Source organism: Euprymna scolopes, chromosome 23 (assembly GCF_053919585.1).
Source record: "Euprymna scolopes isolate OS-2025 chromosome 23, ASM5391958v1, whole genome shotgun sequence".
In the NCBI taxonomy this organism is placed as follows: Eukaryota; Metazoa; Mollusca; class Cephalopoda; order Sepiida; family Sepiolidae; genus Euprymna; species Euprymna scolopes.
The window spans coordinates 98,019,129-98,036,552 of NC_136504.1; the positions used below are offsets into that span (position 1 = coordinate 98,019,129).

At 32.7% G+C, this 17,424-nt stretch overlaps 1 protein-coding gene across 1 annotated transcript in view; it reads left to right on the forward strand.

The window, feature by feature from the left end:
• Positions 1–303: 303 nt before the first annotated feature.
• LOC145246052 (DNA-directed RNA polymerase I subunit RPA1-like) overlaps positions 304–17,424 on the forward strand; it is a 152,185-nt gene continuing 135,064 nt past the window's right edge. Inside the window, exons 1-6 of the mRNA XM_080107895.1 lie at positions 304–438; positions 3,494–3,677; positions 5,627–5,751; positions 9,642–9,831; positions 12,558–12,726; positions 15,701–15,944. Of these exons, the coding sequence (XP_079964021.1) occupies positions 3,506–3,677; positions 5,627–5,751; positions 9,642–9,831; positions 12,558–12,726; positions 15,701–15,944 (900 nt within the window). The 5' untranslated portion in view covers positions 304–438; positions 3,494–3,505. The remainder of the gene's footprint in view (positions 439–3,493; positions 3,678–5,626; positions 5,752–9,641; positions 9,832–12,557; positions 12,727–15,700; positions 15,945–17,424) is intronic.

A 17,424-nucleotide genomic window follows, 5' to 3' on the forward strand; every position in this document is an offset into this window, starting at 1 on the left:
TATAGTTTAATTACACCCAATTATTCGTTGGATAATTATTGCTTTTACCCTTTTTTTTTCCTTTTTTTTTTTTTTTGTTAGCTATTATAAAACGTTTATTTTATTTTTAATACCCCCCTCCTCATTGGAATCTCGTTTCTCTTTCTGGGTTATCTAGCTTAAAATCTTTATTTAGAATAATACCAAATAATTAAATTTTTTTTAATCTACACTTGAATTTTTTTTTTTTTTTTTTTTTTTTTTTTTTTTAACTTTTTGAATCAACGTTTACGTAACTGTATTTTATCTTGCTTGTTCCTGTGAAAGCAGTGTGTAATACTGGTCACGAATACGACCGCTCGTGATCATTTCATCTTCCTGTCAGTCATTGACGGACCCACGTGCTGAATAATTATTTAACAATCTTAACAACAGAGGACGATTCTTAATTAATTACAGGTTAGTAGCACTTTCTGTTTTAATTATTTTCGATCGTAAATTAAATCTGGATTTAAACGAAAACTGATATCTGTTTGTGGTATTTTGTCAGTTTTAAATTTTTTCCATAAAAACATGTGTTATTATTTCTTGCAACTTGTTGACGTACTAGTAATAAAATCTCGGTAAAATCACAATTTAGTGGCCTGGACATAATGCAATAAAAATTGTTTACAGGCGACAAATATTGTTTTATCTTGTTGCGTTTTTAAATATTAATAAACGATGAACCATTTCGACTTAAAATCTATTTGGTATTTACGATTGTAATCTTAAAAACATTGTGCACTTTTGCCACTGTGAACATTATTTTTGAAGGCCATTCTTAACATGGGGATGGTATGGTTTTTTGTAACTATTTTGTGCTTTCACCTAACAATTTATTAATAATAAGGGATTTGTATTACTATACACATAGATTCGAAAAAATTGTCACAAAATATATATATATATATATAACAAATGTTATCAAAGGTAAGATAAGTTACTTTTCTACCAAACTGGATAAGTTTTTAGTGTTTTTATTAAATGTAAAATGTTTAATCGGCTCAAAAAACACAGTGATTACCGATATATTTGAAAAATACACATGGCTGCGGACTCTGTTGATTACGTTAAGTTTGGGAAGTAAGTTAAAACTAAAAAAACTATACAAAATACTGTTAAAAGACCACCGAATGTATGTCAGTCTTTGTCACGATAACATATATTGAGTGAGTTCCTAACAGTATACTGTATAGTTTTTTTAGTTTTAACTCATTTTCCCAAATTTAACGTGTTCAACAGTCCGCAGCCATTTGTATTTTTCAAATATATCGGTAAACACGGTGTGTTTTTCGAGCTGATTAAACATATTACATTAAAGAGAAACACTAAAAACTTATCCAGTTTGGTAGAAAAGTAACTTATCTTTACTTTGATAACATTTATTTATATTTTTTTTTTTTTTTTTTTTTTTTTTTGACAACTTTTTCGAATCTGTGTATAATTATACAAATGTATGCTGAAATAATCGCTAACTTCCGTTTGTATGAGGACTGTATATTTTATTTCGGACGGTTATATACATGTTTCGAACGTATTCTTTTGAAATTGTTCGCTTCTACAATTTTTCATCGCATTAATAATGCGATGAAAAATATGCATTATGTTCAGGCCACTAAACTACGGTCTTACCATGGATCTTTGTAATATTATGCTATATATTACGAAGGTTGTGGTTCCAGTTATTTTATAAAACCTTAAATAAAAATTTATTTTAATTCAATAAATGCAGGTAAATGTTTTAATATTTTATTTTTGTCATTTTGTTAATTTAGCATGTTTTTATTTTACCAAAAACTAAAATATTTTGAAAAACTTTAATATTTTGAATTGTCTCCCCTGTTTCGAGTGGAGTTTAAAAACAAAAAAGAAAAATTATCCATAATAACTCAAATACACAAGACTATACATAAAGACTATAGGATTTCCCCGATGGAACAATGACTTACCGAGGCACTTTTTTTTTTTTTTTTTTAATGAATTACTCTATTTTTTACAAACATGTTACAGTAGTACAAATGTGGCTGCCATGTTTTAATTGTATCACTATTTTCCCTTTAGAAAAAGTAGGCTTTTAATACCAATGTCAGAGCAGGAAAAAAAATTCAACTTTATAGATTACTAGCATTTCAGCCCGGTGTTGCCCGGGTATTTGGAGGTGTATGCTGAGCAAAAAAAAAAAACTGTAATTTTTTTTAACTTTGACCCATATTATGACCCCTTAACATTTATTCTTTTGTGTTCAAATCGAGTTATTAAGTTAGATCCATGACCAAGGAACCCATATCTAAAATTTCAAGTGTTTAGACTCCAAGTTGTGGGAGGAGTTTGGTAGAGTTCTTAAAGGTCAAATCGTTGAATTTTGACCCCTTAACAGCCAAATTTCTGGCCGAAAACCGATCACATAAATTGTCCTAAATCTCAGTACCCTGTATATCAATTTTCGAGTCTGTAGACTGAAAATTGACAGTTATTGTGAAGGAAAATGTACAAACAGACACACAGGCACGTTCACTTTTATAGATATATAGATATAGATCGTGTATTAATAAGACCTCGATGTTAGTATATGGTGACTTTAGTTGTATCATTGATCCAGATGTGTTGAATTGACTGGCAAATGTATTACAATTGCTGTTTTTAAAACTTTTGAAGCAGAAGTTTAAAAAATTTTCTTGGTTTTCTTTATAGGAGGAGTCAGAATCAGACATTTTAATCTCTGAAGAATCAAGTCTAAATATCAGAAGAATTTAAAATAAGCAGTTGGATATTTTGGAGTACTAGAAACCAACTGGATCTTATAATCTTACTTTGCAATCTTTGTCGAAACTGCTTAAGAGTTGGTCAATTTTATTGATGTAGCATGGTGCACAAATGAGATACCTAAATAAATGAAATAAACCTAAACATAGGGTACTGCTGTAATCCGGGGACTTGATATGAGATTAACGCAGTAAAACAATTGGAAAAGGGGCTGATTTGAGGGGTTGTTGTGTGTTTTAAGGTGCTTGTTCAGAATTATTCTTATATTAAAAAATAAATAAAGAAAATATTATATCCTAAAAAGTCACATAAATTGATTAAATAGTTTTATTTTTATAAAGAAAATCATTTTAAAGCGAATTCAAGTTTTTTTACAATCTTGCCAATCTTTTGAAAGTATCCAAAATTTGAATTATTTGAAGTTATTTTTCTTGATTTCAAGACGGCATCGCTAGAATATCACTGTTTCTTTGACTACGAAATTTAGTTTTCTTGTTTAAAAATAAAACAAATTGATTAATTTACGTGATTTTCAGTATACAATATTTGCTCTCCATCAGAGGTACATACATGTTGCAGATTTTTCTTTATTTTTAATACAAGGAGAATTCTGGACAAAATCCCCCCCCCCCTCCCAAAAATAAGATTTTAAAATTGATTCCACTCTGATTTATTTCTTTGATAATATTCTCATCTTTTTTGTTTTCAGAATTTTGTCACGATGGATTATCCAGAATGGGATATCACATCGGCAGCCAAATTGGATAATGTGTCTTTCAAGATGTTCACAGAGGAAGAAATCTTAAAGCTGAGTGTGAAGGAAATTAATGTTGCCGAGTCTTTTGACATGTTGCTTCATCCTGTTCCTGGAGGCATGTATGATCCTGCTCTAGGTATGTACGACCAATTAGCTCTTTGGCTTATGTGGGGTTGTGTTTCAGCAATTTTTGCACATTGGGAGTTGAATTCTTCTAAACAGACTTGAACTCAGAAATGTAGAGTTGGAAGTCAGCCATTTTTGTAGGAGTAAAAAAATTTTCGCCAAATGATTCTTCTCTGCCTCTCGCTTTTCTCTTCTTTATTCTAATCACAAGCGTGCCATGGCCAAATCCATCTGTAAATTACATTTACAAAAAAATAATTTTATAAACACAGGGCTCTACGGACAAACTTATCTTTAGTTGACCTTTGACAACTAAATATTTTCGTTTGCTAGCCAAACAGAAAAGTTACTAGCTAAACTCACATGATTTTTAGAATATGACATCTTCATTCTGTGATGAGTATGTACATCATGAAGATTTTTCTATGTTTTTTTTTAATAAGTGTAATTCGTAACAAATTTTATGTTGATACTTGAAGGTATAAACATTCTAATTTCTTCACGTCTTTTTAAACGGCCTTCATTAAAAAAAAATAGTATATTGTTCTATTAAAGTTTTATTGTCAAAATAATTTAATTTTTTGTTTTATTAAAAAAAAAAAAAAACGAAGATAATTTTTATTCAGTAGTGAGCTTTGGAAGATTGTCAGTGAAAGAAATGCAATCGCCAAAAGATAAGAATTTCATTATTTCTAGTTGCCACTTTGAAAAATCACTCGCAAATGCGACTGTTTCACTCGCAATGTAGAGCCCTGCTGTCAGCATTATGACTATGAGTGCTAATATTGTCAGCGAATTGTTGGCTGTTGCTGAAAAGTGGGCAATATTATTCAGATAGGGTAATTAAAAATTTCTACTGTGAAAAGGGAAAACAAAGTGGAATTATAATTTTAAATAGTTTGTAAAAAAAAAAAAAAAAAAAAGTAATTTATTTACTAGTTGGGGTATGAAAAATATTTTTTGTTTAAATATTTGATGTGTTACGTATTTGCTGTGGCCAGTTGTTCAAAATGCGTTTGTCCAGTTTATATAATGTAAACATCTACTTTTGTCACTGGTAAAAAATATATACTCACACTGAAAATGAAGTAAAAATCACAACACAGTTGATCTACAAAAATATATTGCTTTTATTTCACACCAACAAATTAGCTTTTCAGTGATAAATTATTACTCTGTTTTGAGATTTCTAAAAGGTGTGGGAGGGGGGGACACGCAGCCTCTCTGACCGACAGACTGCTTTTTCTATGTAATGATTTTATTTATAAACACATTTTTTTCTTATTGGAATGTATTTTCTTTGTCTATTGTTTCAACCTTTCGACCAATATCTGCTAACATATTTCTGGTCAAATTATGCATTCCATTATCCAATGATGGAAAGTCCATCGAATCCATTTGTGTTTTTTCTTCCCAGGGTTGCCTGCCAATATCTTACAGATACTTGTCATGTTGGCAATGTCTATGAATTCTTATTAATTACTTAAAAAATTTTTTCTTTGTATAAAAATAAAACTACTTGATCAACTTGGGTAATTTTTGAAATGTGATATTTTTGTTTTGTCACGAGTGTATACATTTTATAGATTTTTCCTTTTTTTTTTTTTATATACAGGGTGACCCAAATAAACAGGACATTTAATTGTTTTTCTGAGCATTTTACAGTCAACGGAGAAAAAAAGGCCAAAGACCCTGGTGTTTTGATATGATATTTTGAATATAATAAACTAGTTATGACCAAAGTTTCATTTCATTCAGACAAAACACTAAGAAACGGGGCCTAATTAGAGTTGCGGCCAGTTTTTTTTTTTTTTTTCTTTTTTTTTTTTTGAGTCACCCTGTATATAGGGGAAATTCTGGATAATAACCGTGTATTATATCACCATGAGAAGATAAATAAAGGTGCATATATCTAACCTTATAAAACATTTACCTTTTTTTTTTTTATTTTACTTACAGGCTCCACTGAGAATGAGATTTGTTGCACATGTGGCCAGAACAGATTTCAATGCATTGGTCATTTTGGCCACATCCGTCTTCCTCTTACCTGCTTCAATCCGTCCACCTTCAAAGCTCTATGGAATGTAAGTATTTGCTTATCTCTAATGTTCTTTGTACATACATGTGTGGGTATTCCTACAACATCCTTTATTCTCTTCATCGACGAATTTGTGAGTGGCTATTAAACTAAGACGATCCTTTTTGTGATGGAAAAATACGAGGGAGATGTTTGCCAAGTTTTCTTCAAGGTTTTATTCAGAATGGAATTAGGAAAGAGAGATGATTATTTTTATCTACTAAAACCTAACGAAATGAGTGACACAGACAGACCTCAAAGTAATATTCGTATTATATTATTCTACATTATTGGTCGTGTTTTGTTCGCTGGCTTCCCGGGGAGAACTGATCTTGAAAACTTGACATCATTCGCCCTCGTTCTGTAATGTTACATCTTAACATGTAGATTCCATGGCAAGGAAACAGAAGAAAGGCAGAGGAAAGAAGTTCAACTCGCTTTTTCAGTTTTACACGAAAGGGATTTATTCATTCACTACTTCATTGCTCGCATCAACGTCTTTTTTAAGATGCTCTCATTACCCACGTATTGCTTGCTGTTATTTTTCGACCATGTCTCGAACACCTGGTTCTTCGTTTTTTTCTCTGGCCACGTATGTCTTTTTGTCTCTGCACCGCTCCAGTAGATATCTCACTGCTGATGCAATTCTCTATCTATATAAAAGCCAAGTACGTCCAAGGATGGAGTACTGCTGCCATATCTGGGCAGGAACTACTAAAAACAGCCTATCCTTCCTTGACAGAGTACAAAATAGACTTCGTGGCTTAGTGGGGGATGCCCTTTTCTCTTCCCTGCAACCTTTCTCCCACAGAAGGGACGTTGCAAGCCTGTCGTTGTTTTATCATTATTTCCATGGCAAGTGCTAGTCTGAGCTCCAATCTCTGGTCCCCCCTCGCCAGTCTTTCACGAAAAACACCCATCTAGCTGAAATCACTGTCGATAATTTTTCTTGCTCTTTATCTGTGCCTAAATCAAAACGTAGATTCCATGAACCAAGCTTCTTTCTCAGAAGTGCACGCCTGTGGAACTCTGTTCCGTTTGCCTGTTTCCCACCGGGCTACAACTTGAACGTCGTCAAGTCCAACATAAATAAATTCCTGATAAACCACCCCCTTAAATAATGACACTTTATCAAATCTCCATTACTAACGATTACTACGATATTATCCCATTGATTACTGTACACGCAATAACCCTTATCTCCGAGTGGCCTCCGGGCCTTGATAAGTGATGACTTCCTTGTAAAAAAAAAAAAAAAATTAAAATATTGCACCGTCGTTTGGTCATTTGCATATGATTCATGAGGCGGCGGCTGCTGCTGCTAGTGTCAACTGCTCTGTTACAATTCAACTCTGTTTTGTCTTCCGTCGGACCTGTTGCTCCTGCTTTGTCATCCATCTTTGGTTCAACTCTGGAAACGATTCTGTTTTATGTTTGTTAAATTCATGTTGAACTGTGACTATGTGTGTACTTTCCATGTATTGACCACGTCTACCTTTGCCGTCTTAAGATTGATAACTATAAACGGGAGAAAATGTTTCAAAGTATATCTATTCATAAAAAGTTATGTGTGTTATTGAGTTAGGTTGTTAGCTACTGGAAAACAACGGAAAGAATAATCTAAGCTTATTATAGATTTATGGATTTATGATGGTTGATTAATTCAGAAATTGTACTTCGTAAATGATATTTTAGGAATGTTGAAATCCTGGTTGTTATTGTTATTGGAGTCAACGTTATGGATATCATTTATAGTTAAAGTTGAGGTTAAAAGCAATTCTGTAAGGCATTTTAAATGCAGGGTTAGAAAGAACGATACCGTGCGGAGTTGTTTTTAAATAAAAAGATATTTAAAATTTAAAATTTTCGGCTTAGAAAAAAGCCTTAATCAGGGTATTTTTTTAAAAACAATATATATATTATTTTATTATGTGCCATGGTGTCGTCTGGCTGTGTGGTTGTATATTGTAAGTCCAGTGGCGAGCGTTGTTCATACGCGAATGTGTAGTATTAATAAGGTCCACTTTAAGAGGCATGGGAACAAAGGAATTTAAAATGTGGGGGGTTAGGAAGAATGATACCGTGTGGAGTTGTGTTTTAAAATAAACAGATATTTATTTTAAAAAAAAAACAACATATTTATTTAAATACACAACTCTTCACGGTATTGTTCTTTGTAACCCCACATTTTAAATTCCTTTGTTCCCGTGCCTCTTAAAGTGAACCTTACTAATTCTGGAAGGAATTTGTGAATCTATGGAATAGGTCAGCTGAGCTGGCAACAACATGAATCTATATTCTCATATTTGCGAGCATAATGAGTGATGTCATAGAAATTAAGTTAATGTAATATAGAGATAAGTGTTTTGAGTTGAGATTGCAGGATCAAAGAGAGAGGATCGCTTCAAGATGGTGGAAGTGCTATCGAGGGAAATCTTCATGATGTAGTAATGTGACGTCTTTGGTTCTAAAAACGTATTCCAGCTGTGAATAATAAATCTATGTACGTTCGTTATCAATTTTTGATCTTCGTGTTTGTCTTTTAAACCCAGGTACGTAATTTTGTCTTGTCATCAACAACACAAAGAACATTGTTCTCCCCTCACATATGTGCTCCCCATCATAAACACCCACTCTTAAGTATAAAATTTAATGACACAAACAGGCTTCATTATATGTGCATATTGGTCCTATACTTTGTCTTGGTCCTCTATTACACTCCTCCTGCCATATAACATCTAGTCTCTTTTCTGTGCTCCCAGTATACTACATAAAACCATTTAATGCCATTTCAAAACCCCTTTATATTACACTAGCGAGGGGTACCCGGCGTTGCTCAGGTGTTTGGAGGTGGGGGGGGGGTTAAAAAAAAAAGTAAGTATGAGGATCGAACCTGAACCGTTGAGGCAAAGTTGTAAATTGAAGTGTAAAAAAAATCCTTTTGTAGACATACAGAAAAAGCGAACACACATACATACATACATACATACATACATACATACATACATACATTTTCGCTTTTATATATATATATATATATATATATATATATATATATATATATATAGATATCTCCATTTTGAACAAGGTGGGATTTACCCAAATATAAATGGTAATAAAGATATGCAAAGAAAAGAATACAACATAAAAATGTAATAAAAAAAAAGGAAAAGAGAGGAAAAAATGAGGAAAGTGTCTTGTAAATGTCTGATCTGGTATTTGCAGGAACTTTTCTCTGTAGATGTGTCCATTTAATATTTCTTCTTTGAGTTCTATTCAGTTGTATAAATAGTGAGCTTCGTCTTCTGTGGTACAGTTGCTGACTGAATCTTCGCATGTGTCTTGCTATCCCGGAGAAAGAAGCAGGTGAACTTGCTGTCTCGGAGGATCATAGCCAAAAGAGGAAAGAATTTCAAAAGAGCCGCTCACATGGAGTTCAGTGGAGATTCTAAAAGGTAATCTGTGATTGGTTGTTTTTGATTCAGTCACACGTAGCCAATGACTCGAGAATAATTTCAATAATTGCAGATTTAATAAGTTCTATTTGAAATTTTATACAAATTCCAGAGATTGGCACAAAGATTCCAGGGTTTAACAAAATGCATATGTAGAAAGTCAGAGATTACATCAACCGATACTAATAAACTAGCCCCTTTTCAAAAAGATACAATAAAGCCTGGAAGGATGGACCCACTGGGACAGAATCATACCTTTCAGACAGAAACCAAGCCACTGTTAAACTGATGGCCAAGGACACATCCTTGACTGGAGTGACCAACACCTACTTGAGTTCTTAATTTTGCAGGATTGAACCTTCACTTCGAATTGATTGTACTTAGTACTTTATCCATTGCGCCATCGGTTCATCTATTTTTTTTTTTCACTCATCTTTTATAGATCCTGCGTCATTCATGCCTTTCGTGTCACAAGTTGGCTGTGCCAAACAAATGCATACAGATTTTACAAAGCAAGTTGTTGCTGCTGGAGACGGGTCAGTTGGTGGCGTCTCAAACGGTTGACGACTTCAAATCCAAGGAGACTAATTTAATGGCATGGATCGAGACCTTTCCTTTGCTTGAAACTACAGGTATCTATAATAATTTGTCTACTATCTCCTCTTTGTTTCTGGTGCTACCAGATCAGGCTGTCTGAAGATATCGACTTCCTGATTTAAATGCCCCAAACATTTATTTTGTTGTTTTTTTATCTCTTTCCAAAACTCAATCATGTTCTGCAAAGCCAAAAACAATAACATCAGTTGTTTATTTTTTTCTACTAAGCAACCAAACCAAACACGAATAAATATTTGTGTATATAAAGAATTTTTGCCGAAATGATTAAACCGAAAAAGGGTTGATGTGTCACAAAACAACCAAACTAAACATTCTGAATAAATATTAGAAGATGTAATGAACTTGAATATAGAAATATTTTTTTCAAACTTTCCGGATTTGATATTGAATAACCTGAGAGGGGAGTTCATGTGCCATCGTACAAAACAACCAAACAAAACTCCATGAATAAATATGAGATGCGTTCAATAAATTTCCAGACTTTTTTGTATGGGCACTTTTATTGATAGAACATACATGGAACTCCAATCCTTTTCGAAATAATCTCCTCCAGCTGTAATGTACTTGTTGTGCTATCGTTCAAACAACTTTTTGAAGGCTCTATGGAAGTCCTCTTGTGTGAGTGTTAGTAACCCTCATCACAGCTTCTTTAATCTCATAACGACAGTCTCTAAGGTTTTCCTTGAGCTTAACCAAAAGTCACAGGCAGCAAGGTCTGGATTATACGGTGGTTGAGGAACTGTCTTGATGCCCATCTTGGTCAAATCGTCTCTGACAAGGATAGAGTTGTAGACTGATGCATTCAAGCAAATCCACACATCTTCAGTTCCTCGCAAATAATTGTGCGTACAGTTCCCACACTGACATCAAACTGTGCACTTATTGTCTCTGTAGAGACACGACGATCCTTATACATGAAATTCTTTATTTGGCCGATTAACTTAGTGTTCTGACTTCCTTACTCCTCCCACACATCATCCCTCACAGACTCCTTGCCTTCCTTGAATCTCTTATGCCACACAAAAACTGATGCTCGATTCATTCAAGATTGCTCAAAACCAGTCAAACCTTAGTAGGGTGTATTCCAATTCCTACTGTAGCTGTTCATTTTAACCTGAAATTATAAAAATTGGTCAGTCATCTCATAAGATGTATAGCAATAACATATTGAATTTTCAAAAATCGATGACAATTTTAAATGCCTGTACAAAAAAAGTTTGGAAACTTGTATAAGGCACCTCATAATTCCTATTAGCAAGATCCATGGAATGAGAATTATATTTAACCAACAAATATGTTTTGAGAAAGTTGATATTTTTATTAGCTTTTGGGACAGAAAACCAATAACCCGCAACAAATATCAGTTAATTTATCACTTCTATGAAAATAGTGTCCATTGTATTTTAAATATAGAACTGACCCCAATGAGATAAATGAATAAGTACTAACAAATACTCAGAAAGTTATATTGTGCTATATAGTTCAATACAAATAATAAAATTACATTGTAAGAGACAATCTTTAATTTAGTTTTCAATCCAGCACCTCTTGACAGACGCTGTCATTCTTTTTTTCCCCCCTGTTTCTTTTAAATGTTCCCTTTTTTATGTAATGTTTTGTTGATTTCTTTCTTCGGTGAAGAGCCACTGCATGTCGAAATTGCAAATTCTGTTCTCACACCATTACAACAATGGTCATATATTATTATCATCATGATATTCAATAACGAGGCTAGATCAAAGGGAGACCACTCTTATAGTCTTGTCCAGGGTTGCTAAATTGCTCTTTTTAAAGCCAAATTTTGTAAATTTGGCCTTTTTAGAAGCAATTTGGCCATAAAAAAAATTGTATTTGGCCTTTTTCAAAGAGTAATCTACAGACTATGGAACAAGCAGAATATTATATAGATTAGCTCTGGTATGACTTACGATCAAGCACTTTATTCAGTTTTCTACAAACTTGTGATACATACTATATATATATATAATTTTAAAAAAATATTTAGAGGGAATGAGACCTGGAGTCTAAAGTGCAGAGTTTATTTTAATGTATTAGTAAATGTATTAATACTTTTAAAAGAAAACAGTGCACATTGTACTTTAGATATATAATAAACTCGATCGGCATAGAAATCCTAGAGATATTTTAATATTGAGTAAAACGATTCATAATTTTGAATTAAAAATCAGTTTCAAAAGGAAAATCAAACAAAATCAACTAGATTGTACAATCGTTTCAGAAACGATGTTCATTTTATTTAAATTGATAATAAATATTGACAATAATTTGACAAAAACTTTGTCCTTTAAAAACAAAGTCTGCTCATCAGCGAAAATTGTATATAAACGATAAGTAATAGTTCTAATTAGAAGAGAAAATATAACAGCATGCGAAAAGATAGGCTTACTCAAAACAAAACTTAAAACAGATTTTATACTGGAGATAAAAAAAAGAATATCTGCCTTACACACTACTAAAGTGCTAGTTTTATTTTGGTGTCTTTAAATGCTCCCCCCTCCCACCATATTTTTGCTGATGAGGAGACTTTGTTTTTCAAGGACAAAACTTTTGTCAAATTATTGTCAATATTTATTATCAATTTAAATAAAATGAACATCGTTTCTGAAACGATCGTACAATCTTGATTTTGTTTGTTTCTCCTTTTGAAACTGATTTTTAATTCAAAATTATGAATCGTTTTATTCAATACATATATATGTAATTTTCTTTTTCTAACCAGATGATGACAAAAAGAATGCAAGACATCTCACAGCTGCTCGTCTCGAAGCAATCCATAATTTCATGAGGTCCTTCAAAAAAAATTGTCCCCAGTGCAACAAGAAACTTAAGCTTCTTAAATGTATTTCCCAGGAAAGAATCATCTCTGCAGAAGTTTTTCAAGCTAAAGAGTAAGAAATTCCTTTCTTTCCTTTTTGTTATCTATTATATAAAAGCAAAAATGTGTGTGTGCATTTTTTTTTTTTTTTTTTTTTTTTTGCGTCCAACAGAGGCTTTTTTCAGGGTAGGGTAGGGGTCACTTATTCTTACAACTTTTTATATACTTCCTAGATTATAATATCTGCGATTTGCAAAACGAGGTCGTCTCTATCTTTTATTTGAGCAACTTTTGTGTTAAAAAAATTTGTGCTGTGATTTCATTTCTCTATAGCGTGATGTTTGACCTAGAAAAGCAGATGTTGATGTTTGTTTAAGCACCTGCTTTTTTTAACCGTTTAATTTCAACCATTTTCACTTCTCTGCCTGCTTAGCATCATGGTAACGTGTCACACTTTCTTTTCTGCCTTCGCCTCGAGGCTTCGGGTTCGAGCCTACCTGCCTACCAAAACTTTTTTTTTTTTTTTTTTGCACCTCAAAATACCCAGCAACGATGGGCACCTCCGCTAGTATATCTTCTATTATATAAAATGACCTTTGTCTGTGTGTGTGTTGTTTGTTCCCTGTGTACTCGGAAATTGTTGGGCCCATTCTTTTGAAATTTCGCATGAAGGTACTTGATATATCTGGGAATGTTCTTGTGTAGGTTTTGCATAGAAATTGATAATCGAATAAAATCTGATTAAAGAAGGAAGTCCGGTTTTGACCAAACTTCACCCTTTACACAAACTAACATTACAAGTGCGTTTGAGAAGTTTTATCACCGCACAACTAGAAAGACCCAGCCTATAAAATCAACTGGAAATTCTTTTATAACACAGGGGCACATTTAAAACGTTTATTTTTAGAGCACAATTGAACCATGATACTTGTCTTTTGTACATTTAACTTTAATTCAAGTGATTATGTAAAAATGTCATAACAAGTAAAGCATCAGAGCAGATACTACTTTTTGCCTCTAACCAATACTCCTTGTTGATGCTTACTATTTGGTCATTTTTGACAAATACTTCCATGTTACCGATTGCTAAGGTGAGATTGGTCCTGAATATGACCTTAAACTACATCCGATGGCTTGCGGGCTTTGGGGAGTGTGGAGCCACCCTTTAATTGTCATTGCTCCCAGGTCCATTCTGACCTGGAGTGGTAGTACCTCTTAGGATCCCAACTATGGGTTAAACAGAAACTGACTTGAAAAAAATATATATATTAAATTTTTCTTCCAAATCACTGGATTGGGCATTAAATAACCTGAAAAGGGTTGATATGCCATAAAGCAAAAACAACCAACCAATTAAGGTGGCACTACATAATTTTCAAAACAAACTGTAGCAAATTTTTTAGATTAGATTTGATAATGTGGATTATTTGGACTACTGTTCTCATCTGGAGTTTTATTCGCAGAATGTTTCGGCCAATGTAACCGCCGACTTTCTTCAGGTGTATCTTGTCAAATTCAGGAATCTTTCTGTCGAACTCAGAAATTTGCACCGAATTTCGAATGGAACTATTTATTTAATCCATGGGTTGTAGCATGCACTCATTCCAGCAGCCATGACCAGGTAGAAGTCTTAAGTAATTCACGGTTGTATTCTTCATATTACCCACACTGAAGCTTGCAAAGTAACTTTTATTATTCGCTCTGATAATATTTATTTACTGTATATTTGATTTTTTTACCACTTTTTTGAATCGCTGTGGATTGTAAAAGATTACAAATTTTGTTTTAAAAGCTTGAATTTTGTCTGGAGAAAGCCTTGAAAATGGACATTGAAAATCTGTACGAACCTTGTATATGTTATGCTAATAACATGGTACGACAATAACTAATAAAACTTGGCTAATCAGAATCAAAGTTTGATCTGTTAGATTAAATTCTATTTAGGTTCAATATTTACAATACCAAAAAGAATATCTTATGTCAATAACATGGTAAAGTAATCTATATATATAAAAGGCAAAATGTGTGTGACCATTTCGTGTACATCTCGCAAAGGCTTCTTTCACACACGCTCCTAGGGAAGTTACGATCACTTAGAACTGTTTATGTAGCCCCTAGATAATAATATCTACGATTTGGGAACCCGGGTCGCCTCTACATTTATTTACGTCGACTTTTATTAGATTCGCGCTATTTCGCTCTGTCCCCTGTTTGTCCTGCTTTTTAGTATAAACAAAGTGAAACTAAATTCAAACGGGCGTGTTCTTGGCATCGCGCAGGGAAACGTCCAGAAGCAATCAGCTTTGATCAGTGTGTGGCCAAACTCCTTTTATATCAGACAATTGCTATTCAATCTGGACAACGTGAAACTGGTTTCCCCCTCCCCAACATTCAAAGTTGGGTAAACAAACCCAAACGCTGCCTAGCAGCAAAAGTTAACTGCGTGACTTTTATTTGACCTCATTAATTAGGTCAAATAGAAGCAGCAGAGTTAACTTTTATTGCGGCCAACTGTTTTTAATAAATTCAAACGTTTGTCCGTTGTATGTCGCCATGGCCCAGTGGTTAACGGCGCACGTTTTTTTTTTTCACACTTTCATTTCCAACTTTGCTTCAAGGATTCGGGTTCGATCCTCATACACACCTACCAAAACTTTTTTTTTTTTATTTTAAACCTCACACACACCTCAAAACACCCGGGCATCGCCGGGTACACCCCGCTAGTAACAAATAAAAATCAGCTAGCCAGAATCAAATTTTATTGCTTGCTTAAAAAATATTGCTTTACATCCAACATTTAAAACCTCTCAAAATCTTACAAGATAGTTTAAGACATTAGTTGAAATTTTTCTTCTTTTTTTTTTTATGTTTATGTCCAACATCTTACAAGATAATTTTATACATTAGTTGAAATAAAAATGTACACTTAATTTTAACATTAGTTCAATGTTAACGTTAAAGTTATCAAATTTCACCCGTTTCATTTCTTTTTTGTGTTTTTTTGTGTGTTATTCGTTAATTTTTTTTTTAACTGTACATTTTGCTAGTGATGAAGAAGAAAGTTCAAAAAAAGTTCCTCATGTCAAATCTAAAGAAATTCCAGTTACCAATATCTGCTACCGGAAATCCTGCATCACTCCAGTGGAGGCCAAACAGCACCTGCGGAAAATTTGGGAAAACGACGGCCATCTTCTTCAAAATATTTATGGGTGTCTTAATATAGACACGATATATCCGACAGATGTGTTTTTCCTTGATGTTTTACCTGTTACGCCGAGTTGCTTCAGACCTGTAAGTTGCCTTCTTCCCCCCCCCTTTTTTTTTCCTTAGTATTTTATGGATGCTGCAACAAGTGGAACGAGTTAGGACAGGAAATCAGACAATTTTAAAGAACACATTCTATAATAGTGCTTATTGGTGTTTGTATGATTAGGCTGAATTGGAAAAAAATCATAATTTTTTTAAGGTATCTGAATCAGTATTGGAATCTGAAAAATTTGTGTTATTTTCCAATTCTAAGAAACGATTCCTTTACAATTCTTTGTTTTCTTGTTCAAACAAAATTATCTTTAAATGGTGCTAATGATAAAATGGGAAATATTTATTAATTTTAAACTACCAGTACAACTTAAATCTGGAGATCATTCCCCCCCCCAAAAAAAAAAACATATTTTGCATTTGCAAAAATATATGCATATGTTACATGGATGTTTAAGTTAATCTGAAAATGACAATAAAATCTATAACTATATATGTTTAATTACTTCAAAGGATCGGAATTGGTGATTTAGAACGGAATCAGTAATTGTATCGGATTGGGCAAAATATTGGAATCGTTCCACCACAAGTACTTATATAAGCAAGAAGGGAAGTAACTCGGTCGAAAGAATTTATAACAAACAATTTATTCAGAAAACAAAAATAAGCATTACATACATAATTTGTTAATTTTTTTAAAAAATGACTTCTTTTTTAACTGTTTTCAGAACTTTTCGAAATTAATTTTCTGAAATTGACATAATATTTCCGAGCAATGGAAAACTTAATTATCCCCACTGTTCGCTCTCCAATTCAAATTGGTAGATTTTGAAACCAAATCGCTTGATTTTACAAATATATTTTTTTCTATTAACTTTCTGCCTTATCATTTTTCATAATTTTGGGATATGTGACTATTTGAGACCTAGCAATTACGTAGACACTATTTGTTTTTACCTGAAGTTAAATATTTTTTGTTATTATTATATAGAAGCACTTTTAAAATTTACAAATTTAATAATTCTTCCTGCTTTGAATATTTTTCACAAAAAAAGGGAAAAGTCTTTCTTTTCTGTAATAAATGTAGATTACTTTTTATGTCAGCAATTAATTTTGTTATTATTAGAGAATAGTATTACTGATATGGTCTTAAAGAAGGGAAAAATATTCAAACGTGCGAGGCATAAAAAATAGTCATAACTTCCTTATTTTGGATCAGATTCGAAAAATTTGATGCTTCGTAAGATATTCGACAAATCGATTTTTTTTAAATATGTCATCTATACTATTAATAAAATTCTAAATGTGTATTTTTTAGTTATGTGTGTGTATATATATATATATATATATATATATATATATATACACACACACACACACATAAATAAAATATATATATATATATATATACCAATACAACTTTCGAAAGGATGCACTGAATTGAAAAATTCTTTTTTTCCCCTGAAAAGTGTGAGTCCCTAGATTGTCCTTATCTATATATGGTTCGTAACGA